This window comes from Enhydra lutris, unplaced genomic scaffold (genome assembly GCF_002288905.1).
Source record: "Enhydra lutris kenyoni isolate GAN:26980312 unplaced genomic scaffold, ASM228890v2 scaffoldscaffold45, whole genome shotgun sequence".
NCBI lineage: Eukaryota > Metazoa > Chordata > Mammalia > Carnivora > Mustelidae > Enhydra > Enhydra lutris.
The window spans coordinates 12,293,748-12,306,014 of record NW_019154129.1 but is presented as its reverse complement, the minus strand read 5'-3'; the positions used below and the strand labels follow the sequence as shown (position 1 = coordinate 12,306,014).

The following is a 12,267-nucleotide window of genomic DNA, read 5'->3' as shown; positions in this document are numbered from 1 at the left end:
TTAGACTGGAGAAGGGCGGGGAGCAGTGGATGATGGACACAGGATACATTCTGCCTGGGAGGATGTGCACAGATGTGGCCTGTGTGCTCCTCCCAGTTTTTGGCAACAAGCCTGGGATGGGTCATTTTTTGTCCTGTCACAGTTGAAGTCTTTGGAAGGCAGGGAAACATTTTGTAGGTGGAGTGGTAATAAATACTTGCGCATGCCTTCCTTTTGCTGTGAGGAGCTGAGGATATTCAGCAGGAGAAAGGACTCTGTAAACTAGCAAGGGCTCTCTGACCAGGAACTATTGATCACAATGACACAAAGGTGCATGATTTAAAGGGAAGAGTTTTGGGTTTTGTTAGGGGGCCCCTGGTGTGGATCTTGGCTCACCCACACACAAGCTCTGTGACCTTGGACGAGTTTTTCATCTTGCACAGCTTATTTTGTTCTGTGCAGGGGATGTGGGGGGAAGGGAGTCCATTTGTACATACAGGAATAGTCTTTGCCTTACCTCTCAGGACTGTGATCAAAATAGAAAATATGACAAAGCTCTTTGTGAACTAGAAAGAGAATGTTTTGAACAAAGCTGCATTTTTCAGATCTCTCCATAGCCACCAAGTCTGAAATTGGTCCCACAGAATCTCAAGCATGATGAGCCCAAACAACAGTGACTCATCATCTTTCTCCCCAAACCAGCTCCTTCCCTGGGGTTTTCAGCTTGGTGTTAGGGGAACAGAAAGAAGCTTATTCATTGTCCCCCCAACGAATTATCCAATCAAGGTAATCTCTGTTGTGAAGATTTCCAGAGCTTTGTAACTTACCCGTGTTTACTAATTGTATCATCTCCTGCTTCTCTATCGTGACTAGCATGAAGGGGACCTCGTATAGGACCTAGGCTGATTTCACCAGGGCGTCGTTCTGGTGGCTTCCCAAAAAACCAGTTTCTTCTCCTTCAGTAGTCACCAGCACTTACTCCATTTCCCGGGGATTCTCTACTTCCTGCAGACTCCCCAGCAATCAGCTTTCCTGCTATCCCCCAAAACAAGAACACACTCCCCCTTTTAGTGTGATTTTTTAGTATTAATCATTATGGGGAAATGGATAGGGGGAGAACTAAAATACCAAAATATGAGGAAGTTACAAAGCTGACAAAGTTTTCATATTAGTGAGCCCTCCGCTGGCTCCTAACTAACTCTGAGGTGGTAAATGAAAGTCCTTTGGCCTCTTCTTGTCAACACTTATTCCTGAAAGTTTTACTTCTCATACAGTACCCTCCCCCACTCTTTCCCCCTAGGTTTTGGGTTCCTCGTGGCCAAGTAACTGTGCCTGAGTTCTGCTTGGTATTCTCAGTGGTTAGCACAGGGCCTGGCACATAGGGCTAAGATATATTGAGCACTCACTACGGGCTAAATACTGTATGAAGTCTTCATGTGGATTATCTCACTCATTCCTCAGACGATCCTTCGAGGCAGTTACCATTATGTCCCCATTTTAGAGAAAGGGAACTGAGGCACAGGGAGGTAAAGGAAGTTGCCCAAGAACACACAGCTGATAAGTGGCAGAGCTGGGATTCATTCCCAGGCACTCTGACTCCAGGGCCCATACTCTTAACCACTATGCTGAAGACATTTAAATAATTGGCTGAACATATTAAATAAACTCTTATCTCCACTTCCCATGTCATGACCACCTCTGCCTTGTTTCTCTAAAATGCCTCCTCTCTAGGTTCCTTAGCCCAAACTCTCAACTACTCCTTACATTTTACAATAGTCTTGTAACTTTTTCATTAGACTGGTGGTTTTTATTTTTAAGATTTTATTGATTCACTTGAGAGAGAGAGAGTGAGAGAGCACAAGCGAGGAGTGGGGAGATGTAGAGGGAGAAGGAGAAGCAGACTCCCCGCTGAGCAGGGGCACTGGGGCACGGTCCCAGGCGCCCCAAACCAGTGTTGTTGTTGTTGTTGTTTTTAAGATTTAATTTATTTATCTGACACAGAGAGAGATCACAAGTAGGCAGAGAGGCAGGCAGAGAGAGAAGGGGGGAAGCAGGCTCCTCACTGAGCAGAGAGCCCGATGGAGGGCTCAATCCCAGGACCCTGAGATCATGACCTGAGCCGAAGGCAGAGGTTCAACCCACTGAGCCACCCAGGTGCCCTGGGACCAGTGGTTTTTAAACCTTCTTTGAATCTCAGAACCTGTGGAGAATCTTATCAATGAAAGCTATGGCTCTTACCCAGATTAACATCCACATCCACAAAAATTTGAGCACAATGGGCAGAAGGGGCAAGGAACACACATCATCTTTTTTTTTTTATATTTTATTTATTTATTTGACAGAGAGATCACAAGTAGGCAGAGAGGCAGGCAGAGAGAGGGGTGGGGAAGCAGGCTCCCTGCCCAGCAGAGAGCCCGATGAGGTGCTCAATCCCAGGACCCTGAGATCACGACCCCAGCAGAAGGCGAGGCTTAACCCACTGAGCCATCCAGGTGCCCGGAGCACACATCATCTTAAACCCATCAGTGAACCCTCAGGTTCCCTTCTTATTGTTTGGGGGTGGCAGTCCGGGGTGTGTGTGTAAGTTGAAATTCCTTGGTAAGGCTTACTAGACCAGGTTTACCTGTCTAGCCTCATCTCCAGTCACACACCCCAAGTTTAGGGCTTAAACCTACTGACCAACCCCTTTCACACCTCTAAGACATCTGCTTTTGAAGTTCCTTCTCCTTGGAACACTTTCCCCTCCACCCCTACCTGACGCACTTGTCATCAAAGTCCAATTAGAATGTTACCTCTCAGATGCCTTCCCTAACACTCCAGGCCCTCCAATTTGTTTAAAAAACTCGTCGCCTCTAACATTGTTTATATCTATGACAGCACTGATCGTGTTATGTTAATTGCTAAGGACCCAGTCTCCCTCGATTCATCATTTGCTCCCCCAGAGCAGCGACGACATGTCATTCATGGGTTTGGACCCCCCCCCCCCAGTAGTCTAGAAGAACGTGCGTGACACACAGTAGGTGCTCCCAAGGTTTATTACATTGGTTTGTGCGGGGCTCGGCTCTCCCTCCGCGACTGGCAAGTTCATTACAGACTTGGAGGAGACCAACACGCTTAGGACAGAACCGAGTGGTCCAAGTCCGCCCAGTGAGGAATCTGCCAGAGAGAAAGTGAGCCTGAGGCCACGCTTTGGAAGTAGAGCTGAGGCCCCGCGCGCTCCCGCCGGCGCAAGGTGAGTAACACTCACGCAAGATGTTGAGTTTCGGGTCGGGAGGAGGAAGATGCGCACTGCATGCTGGGATCTGCGCGACTGACAGCCGCACTGCACGGCGGGATTTGTAGTCCCGCCCTTCACCGGGACACTGGGAAGTGACACCTGGCTACTGTCAACCACGTTTTTACACAGATAAGGTACAATCTTAGCCATACAGCACAGAATGATGAGGTTTTTTAGGGCCAGTATACCTAGTTTCACTCTTCAGAGTAAATCTCATTTCGGCGGTGGCTACCAGAAAGGCGCATTGGAGTGCTGCTGCACGTGCGCAACGCGTGCGTCCGTGCGAGCGCGCGCATCGGGCCCCGCCTCCGGAAGTACCGTCTCTGCGGCCGCTCACTGTCCTCGCGATGCCTCCTTGAGCCGGGTGGCGCAGGCGCGGTGTCCCTCGGCGAAGATGGCGGCGCGGTGCTCCACACGCTGGCTGCTGGTGGCGGTGGGGACCCCGCGGCTGCCGGCTGCGGCGGGGAGAGGAGCCCCGCCGCCCAGGGGGGGTGTGGTGGGGGCTTCGCTGGGGCACAAGCTGAACGTCACTACCTTCGCGCCTTCCTTTGGAGCGCGGGGCTCCGGGGCGCTGCTGACATTGAGACCCGGTGTCAGCTTCAAAGGTGAGGGCAGGTTCTAGAGCCCGAGTGTGGGATCGCTAAGGCCCGTAATGGAGTGACTCGATCCGGCTACGGGGGTGGCGGGGTGGAGGTTGTTTCTGACCTGAATGCGGAATTGCTTGGAGAGACTGACAAGCGGGAGGCAGAGAGGCCCAAATGGCTTCTTAGAAGCGGTGAACCAGGGAGAGCTGCATGGAGCCCCGGCGGCGGTATTGAAACGTTCTGTAGGCCCACAACCTTCACTTCTCTGTCAACATTTCTAGAAGCCTCTTTCCGGCCCGCCGCTGCTGCGATACCCTGTTCTGTTCCCGTCTCCTCCCTTCACCTTCTGGCCGGACAGGAGGAGATATTTGTTATTTGGTGAGCACCTGTTATGGTGCTAGGTACTTTGTGCCCCATTTCGCTTGATGGTAACAATCCTGCAGGAAGGCTGTCGTCATTCTCATTTTAAAGAACGGGAAACTGAGGTCACAAAGGTAGATGAGAAGAGTCGTCCCAAACCCAGAGCTGTCCTTTAATAGCTTATGCTTCTTCTACCACATGTTTTTAGCTGAAGGGCACACTTAACAGTCTTTCCTAAATCCTTAAACTGGTGATTGTGATAAAAATACAAACTAACATTGAGCACTTTCCACGTAGGAGGCGTGGATCATTTCCATGTGATAGACACCGTTGCTATTCCATTGTGTAAAGAAACTTAAGCCTAGGTGTTCAGCAGTTTGTAGAATGTGACAAAACAGAAAGATGGTGGAACCTTGATTTAAAGCCAGCTCTCTTAATTGCTGGAGGTGATACTGAATTAATACGTATTAAGCCTCTAAGTGTTCAGCCTTGATGCTTCTGCTCTGTGTTGCATGACTTCCATTATAGTGAAAGAAGGAAGGAGGAAACACTGAACCAACCATGTGTCTGAATTGTGCTCTTGGCTGGGTTCCCTAGTCACTCTCCAGTCTGATGATCTTGCCCCCTTCCTGGATAGCCTCAACACCCCTGGGTGTGTTTTGTGTTTCTATTAATTTTAAGTGGTCTCCCAGGCCTCCATAGTTTGTTGCTATTGTTGAGAACGCTTTCTCCTGGAAAGCCGAGCGGTTCCCTGTTGTGTGCATGATAAAATCTGGGCTCCTTAGCATAGCTCAAGGGCCCTTCGGTCATTCCTAGCCCTCATTAATCATCAGGAGCCTCATGATCTCTAACCACCCCTCTACATGCGTAAAATCTAGTTACATCACACGTTACTAAATGCACAAGGACTTTGCTGTGAACCAAAGGTGATACGTGATTTAGCAGCCAAGTGAGACACTTTAGAGCAGTAAAGGGGAAGCTGTTGGAAATAACATCAGGACTGTAGGTGTAATTTGGGTGGATTCAAACCTTTCCTTAGCCTGGTTAACAGTGTCTGCCTTAAAAAACCTTTCCAGAACTCTTTCAGTTGGATCATCAGTGGTTCTCAACTGGGGTTGATTTTGCCCTCCGCAGAACATTTGGTAATATGTGGAGACATTTTGAGTTGCCAGCGTGTGGCCAGGGGTAGAGGGGGAGTAGAATGTGCTACTTAAAAGTAGTTGGCTAGGGTGCTGCTGAATATCCTTTGACACATAGGTATTTTAGTTGACCAGGGATGCCATAACAAAGAACCACATTTATTCTCGCAGTTCTAGAGGCTAGAAGTCCAAGATCAGTGTTTAGGAGGGTTGTCTTTAAAGACCCTACTTCCAATAACTGTCACATTCTGAGGCACTGGGAATTAGGGCCTCAACAGGTGAATTGGGGGTGCATAACAATAGGAAAGTCCCACCACCAGGAGGAATCCAATCCCATCATCAACAACGTGCAATTGAGAAACCCTGATTAGGTGACTCTTTGTATGTGACTCTGCACGTCCTTGTGTACTAATAATCTCCTTGCACACTGCCTCCACACTCGCCTGCAGGACTGTAAGCTCCTTGAGAGTGCTGGCTTTGGCCTTTTTCTTCATCTTGTATTCTCAGTGCCTGCTACAGTGTTAAGATCTTGAATATCTGTAAGCTCCAGAATGGCATTTCCTCTGAATGGTCTGCTGCCTATTCCCAGTGCAGAACCCAGTGCCTGGCAAGTAGTAAATGCTCAATGAGTATTTGCTGAATGAATGAATGGGAATCCAGAAGCTTCTTTGTAGGCAGAAGTTTGACTTGGAAACCTGGAGCTGTCATGACTTTTATGCCTTAACGAGGCTCCCTTTCACCCCCAGCCCTGCACTCTCTATCTTTGGTTGTCACAGGATGCGTTGGGATTTAGGCAGGGCTCAAGGTGTGGGGCAGCTCCTCCTGTTTCACTTGGTGACAGACCAGCCCAGCTTAGTCGACCACATGCACAGAGTGCAGTCAAGGGGGGGCAGAGTGTGTCTGCTGGTGGCTGTTCTCTTGGTACTGATGCCAGAAGCATGAAAGGGCATATGGCTGCCTGCATTGGGCATTGACCCATGAGCTGCTCTGGGGTGATCAGGTTCAGGCATAGGGCCTTTTAACCCTGTGTGTCTATATAGGTGTATTGTTTTTAGGGGAAGGGCAACACTTTTATCAGATACTCTTAGATCTGTGACTTTGAACACTAAGAACTATTTCTTTAGTACAGTGGTTCTCAAATTCAGCATGTGGCAGAATCATCACCTGGAGGTCTTGTTAAATATAGGCTACTGTACTCCAGAGTTTCTGACTCAGGTCTGGGGTGGGGCCTAAAAATGGGCATTTCCAACAAGCTGATGGTGCCGCTGGTTCAGGGACCACCCTCCAAGAGCCACCCCAGAAGCAGATCCCCAAGGTTGCGTGGTGGAGGGAAGGAACGTGGAGAATTGTTAAGCATTAAGGGAGACAACGCGTGTGAAGGTACCTGCTACAGTGCAGGTGCTTGTGTAGTGTAAGAGTGGGACTAGGTCCCTTCTTCATTGTCCCGCAGGTCCAGTCTGTGTCTGGGGTGCCGCTCCTTTGGTGGTGTAGTGGGGGTACCACCTCATTGTCTTGTGGTCCAGCAGAATCAGCCCTGCCCAGTGGTGTTTGTTTTATATTCAGTGCCTCCAGTGGCCTTGTCCATTTTCGAAGTGCAGTGAGTTAGGTCTCCAGAGGGCTTGGAGGAAAGCCGACTCCGAAGCTGTGACCTCTGTTCCTTCACAGGTATAACCTGGCTGGCTGTTTACTCACAATTTCCTTTTGTTGAGTACATTCCCAGGGTGATTTTCTTTCCTTTTTTCTTTTCTAGGAGTAAGAAGTTACCCTTTTGTTTGCACTGCCTCCTTCCATACGAGCTCCCCTTTGGGCAAAGAGGATTATTACCAGATACTAGGAGTGCCCCGAAATGCCAGCCAGAAGGAGATCAAGAAAGCCTATTACCAGGTCTGTATGGAAGCCAGATTTTAGGGACAAGACTGTAGAAGGGATGCTGTTGGTCTAGTATGCTCACCAGTGAGCCACAGCTGCCCATACGTATGGGTTCCATGAGGCTGACAGTGTAGAATGAGATGAGAACAGTGGGTGTTGCTGGACTGTTCCTCAGGCACATTGGGCCCTGCTCATTAATACTTCAGAAGAAAGATAGGCAGAACCAAAGATTTTTTTTTTTAAGATTTTATTTATTTATTTGACAGAGAGAGAGATCACAAGTAGACAGGCAGGCAGAGGAAGAGGAGGGGAGCAGGCTCCCTGCTGAGCAGAGAGCCTGATATGGGTCTCGATCCCTAGACCCTCAGATCATGACCTTAGCCGAAGGCAAAGGCTTAACCTGCTGAGCCACCCAGGCACCCCCACCAAAGATTTTTCTTTTCTTTTTTTTTTTTTTTGAAGTCTTTTTTTTTTTTTTTTTAAGATTTACCTATTTATTTGAGAGAACGCATGTGTACACTCACAGCAGGGTGGGGCAGAGGGAGTGAGAGAGAGAGGATTTCAAGCAGACTCCCCATTGAGCATGAAGCCCGACGTGGGGCTTGATCTCATAGACCCTGAGCCCAAGAGTTGGATGCTTAGCCAACTGAGCCACCCAGGTGCCTTGTTTGTTTCCCCTTTTTTGCTGTTTACCCGGAGTGCTGCTGGGAACATCCACGTGTAGGTTTTGTGTAGATCTATGTTTTCATTCCTCGTGAGTATGTTCATATACCTAGGAGTAGAATTGCTGGATCACCGTGATTAAATCCGTGGTTAACCTCTTGAGGACTGCTGGACTATTCCAAAACGGCCGCACCATTTTACGTTCCCACCATCAGAGGGTTCTGACTTCTCCACACCCACAGCGACTCTTGTTCTTGTCTGTCCTTTCGAGTATAGCCACCCTAGTGAGTGTGAAGTGGGGTCTCACTGTGGTTTTAATTTGCTTTTCAGTGGAGGGTCAGGACGCTGAGCACCTTCCCATGTGCTTGTTGGCCGTTTGCTGGATGTATATTCAGGTTCTTTGTCCGTTCCCGAGTTGTAATGGAATGAGCAAGGGCATGGGCGTAGGAAGCAGAGACCCTGGTTTGGGATAGTGAATAACTTGTTCTCCTTTTGAGCTAGAGGGCAGGATACCTGAGGTAAGAGTGGGAGAGGAGTGAAGTGGTGGAGGCTGGGGCCAAATTAGCGGGAAACATGAGGCTGTTCTCCTAGAAACTTAAGAGAGAGCAGGGAGGGGCGCCTGGCTGGCTCAGCTGGTGGAGCGTGACCTCTTGATCTTGGGGTCACGAGTTTGAGCCCCACGTTGGGTTTAGAGATAACTTAAACATAATAAAATCTTTAATATTCAGGAAAAAAAGAGAGTAGGGAACCATTCAAGTCTTTAGGTGTGGAAGTGAAAAGACCCGGTAAACCTGCACAGTTTAAAGATGGACGTGTTTAAAGTAGCCTTTATAGGGAAATTTGTGGGGTCAGACCTTGATGAAAGCTTTGAGGGTATTGCATCATTTTATCCTCCTGACAGGCTTGGAGAGGTTATGACATACAGCCAAGGCTCCATCAGTCAATACGTGTTGTTCGTGAGACTGAAATACCACAAAAGATCTCTCTTTTCCTTAAGCTAATCTCATGAGTATACTGCCGTGTCTTTCCTTGGCTTCTGGGACCAGCTTTGTGTCCCACGATGATCTACTGGCTGTCCCTGGAGACCCTGCTTTGGGGTTCACGCCAGCCCCTGGCCGGCCTCCATGAGCTGGTGTGAGGACCGGCGTCTCCAGAAGCAGGCTGAGTTCGGAGGCACCAGTGGCGCTGTACTCTGCAGTGGCGGAGCTTCTCCTGCTGCTGCCTTTGTTCTGTCTTCCTGGCTTTGGGGAGTGGGTGGGTGTTTCTGGCAACCTGCCAGCACCCTCCATCCTCCTGGAAACCAAAGTTGGGCAGCACACGACCAGTTCTTTCTTTGCAGGCTTAGTGACTTGTATTGCTTTCTTTTGCAACTGTGGAAGATCAAGGGCTCTTTGATTCTTAGTGTAAAGGACTCTGTGGGGTCCATTATTTGCCAGGCTGATTTGTAAAAGAGGGTTAAAGTGACCCGTGAGCCAAAAGCAGAGAGTTAGGCTTACTCTATTGAAGACTCTTCATTGATGAGGGCTGTCGGTCATGGTACACTCCACCTTGGCTGAAAGCAAGTTCCCCATCATAGAAAATAATCCTGTCACATGTCTCGGGCTTGGATCATGACCTGACACCCCCCCCCTTTTTTTAAATTGTAAAGTCTGTTTAAAAACTACGTTAAAATGTACCCTGCCCCCCTTTGAAACCATATGAATCTCACATGATCATGTTTGTTTGTCTAAAATGAGACCGTTTCGTGCTGTTTGTTGTCCTTGTGTCTCCAGCATGACCCGTGATGTCACACAGCCCTCTGATGTGTCCTAGTACTTTCTTGAATTTGACCTCCTTTGGGTCCTCATTTGGCACTCTGAGCTGTGACACTGTTGTGTCTTTACTCGGCATGAACGCACTCTTACGTGTGACACCTCCCCTTGTTCCTTTCACCGTGGACTCAGTGCCTCACGTGTGAGCTCTGAGGTTGTCCGCTTCAGTGCTGTGTTTCACAGCGGTCATCCTGATGATTTGGGGTGTACTGATAGCAGTAAGCGTTTGCTCATCATTGAAAATCTTCAACCCCGGTCAGAACTCCTTAGGTGCCCCCACCTCCTGCACACGTCCTTCTGCTCCCTTCTGTGTTCTAAAAATAGCTGACGTTGAATGTTACTGCGTGCCATGCCTTGTGCTTGCTTTATTTTTATTATTGATTTATTATTGTCATTTTAAATTTTTTTATTACATTCCGTTAGCCAGCATATAGTGCATCATTAGTTTTCGATGTAGCATTCAGTGATTTGGTAGTTGCGTATATAACGCCCAGTGGCCTTGTGCTCATTTTAGAATATATTTATCTCATTTTATCCCCACCACAGCCCTGTGAAGTAGGTACCGTTACTGTCATTTTCCAGATGAGTATACTGTGCTCGGTGACATTCTTCCCAAGGTCGCAGAGCTAGCAGACAGTGGCCCTGGGCGCTCTGACCCTGAGGCCGTGTGCGTAGCTTCCCGCCCCCAGACTGCGGCCAGCGGAAAGCCAGACTCTGCAGCCCGGTCCGCATGGTGAATCACCTGCTGTGCGCACAGCACGGCTCGGAGCAGCCAGAAGGGCACCTTCGCTTTAGAGCGGCTCAGGCTCTTCAAAAGCACAGAGGAGTATACCGTGGAAAGTCTCCCTCCTTCTCGTTTATTTACACCCTCCCTGTTGCAGTCGGCGTCATAAGCTCATTAGTGTTCAGCCAGAAGAGCTGATCAGCTGGTACGTAGTTTCTGCTCCTCTTCTGTAGACGGTAGTCTGGCAGACACACCGTTTCTCTGCTGCTTTCGTAAAGGTGCCCCAGTTGAAGGGATCGGTTGTTATTTTTGGTAGATATTTGTTGTGGTTGAACAACAAACGTGTTTATGCTTCAGATTTGAAGAGACCGGTTTATTTTAAAGCCTTAAGCCTTGTTTTCAGAATTGCTGTGGGTCACAAAATCTTAAACAACAGCTGTAAAGGAGGTGAGATTGGGACTGTCACTTGGGTTCCAGTGTTGGTCATCATCTTGTGTCCATAGTAATTCACCGTTTCCTCCCTTAGCTGGCCAAGAAATACCACCCAGACACAAATAAGGACGATCCCAAAGCCAAGGAGAAGTTCTCCCAGCTGGCAGAAGCCTACGAGGTAACGCGACCTGCCTGTGTGTGCAGCTGCTGTCACTCAGCTGCTCGTGTGGTTCCGAGTGTGCAGCACAGGGTGGCCTGACGTGTCGTGAGGTCCCCTGTGAAGGCTGCATTCCCCACGCCAGATTACCTCCGTGAAGATCCCCAGGCCTCCCGCTAGATCCCACTTGGCTTCTCGTAGAAAACAGGATCTAATCATCTGTATTAACAGAGCTCCCAGGTCGCCTGGCTTTGTAGCCCGCTCTAGGCGCTCCTGGTACGATTAATTAATCCCACACATTTGATGACCCCCTTACTTAAGGCATCACTGTCTCGTGGGGCTGGTGAGGATGGTAAAAGTAGAAGGCATCCCGTAAGGAATTTGAAATGTAATCAGAGGGTTGAAGCACGGACTTGTGGACGACTGCTGAGCCATTCCAGAGGGACCTTCTCCCCAGACTTGGAGCGCCTGAGGGGTTCAGGCTGTGTGGAGTATCGTGTATTTGCTCTTCGTGTGTGTGTGTGTGTGTGTGTGTGTGTGTGCATGCATCCCCCCCTGCTGTGTGTGTGTGTGTGTGTGTGTGTGTGCGCGCGCATGCATCGCCTCAGTTGTTGGGGAACAAGTCACAAACATCTCTCTTCTTCAGTCTCCCAGTGTGTGTTTTCTAAGAACAAAAACATTCTTTTGCATGACCACAGTACATTTGTCAAAACCAAGAGATTTAATGTTGCCGCAATCCCCTTATCTGTAGTTGGCATGCACGCTTGTCTGTGCTCTGGGCTTTGGGAGACTTGGGAGGGCCTGACTGCTGGGCCTTTCTGGTAGGTGCTGAGCGACGAAGTGAAGAGGAAGCAGTATGATGCGTACGGCTCTGCTGGCTTCGATCCTGGGGCCGGCAGCTCCGGACAGAGCTACTGGAAGGGAGGCCCCACTGTCGACCCAGAGGAGCTCTTCAGGAAGATCTTTGGCGAATTCTCGTCATCTTCTTTTGGAGATTTCCAGAGTGTCTTCACTCAGCCTCAGGAGGTAAGCTCCTTGTCTTAAAGAATCACTCCCTCACATTTTAGCTGCTCGGCGTGAGGCAAACAGATTTGATCAGTTGCATTTTCTCTAAATAAATAAATAAATGGCATAGCAGCTTCCACAGAATGATCTGGAGGCTGCCGTTTTCATAGGAAATCATTCTGTTTAAGTAAAATCCCGTAGGTAATATGTGTGCATCCATTTTAACTATATTCTTAGAGCTGCTTAATCGGGCAACCTAAGGCTGAG

At 48.9% G+C, this 12,267-nt stretch overlaps 1 protein-coding gene across 2 annotated transcripts in view; it reads left to right on the top strand.

Moving 5' to 3' along the window:
- Positions 1-3,631: 3,631 nt before the first annotated feature.
- The window catches only part of LOC111156147 (DnaJ heat shock protein family (Hsp40) member A3), a 29,809-nt gene continuing 21,173 nt past the window's right edge, over positions 3,632-12,267 (top strand). For both annotated transcript variants that reach the window (XM_022516833.1, XM_022516832.1), the window contains exons 1-4: positions 3,632-3,861; positions 7,090-7,223; positions 10,933-11,016; positions 11,821-12,021. In XM_022516833.1, the coding sequence (XP_022372541.1) occupies positions 3,651-3,861; positions 7,090-7,223; positions 10,933-11,016; positions 11,821-12,021 (630 nt within the window). In that variant the 5' untranslated portion in view covers positions 3,632-3,650. The remainder of the gene's footprint in view (positions 3,862-7,089; positions 7,224-10,932; positions 11,017-11,820; positions 12,022-12,267) is intronic.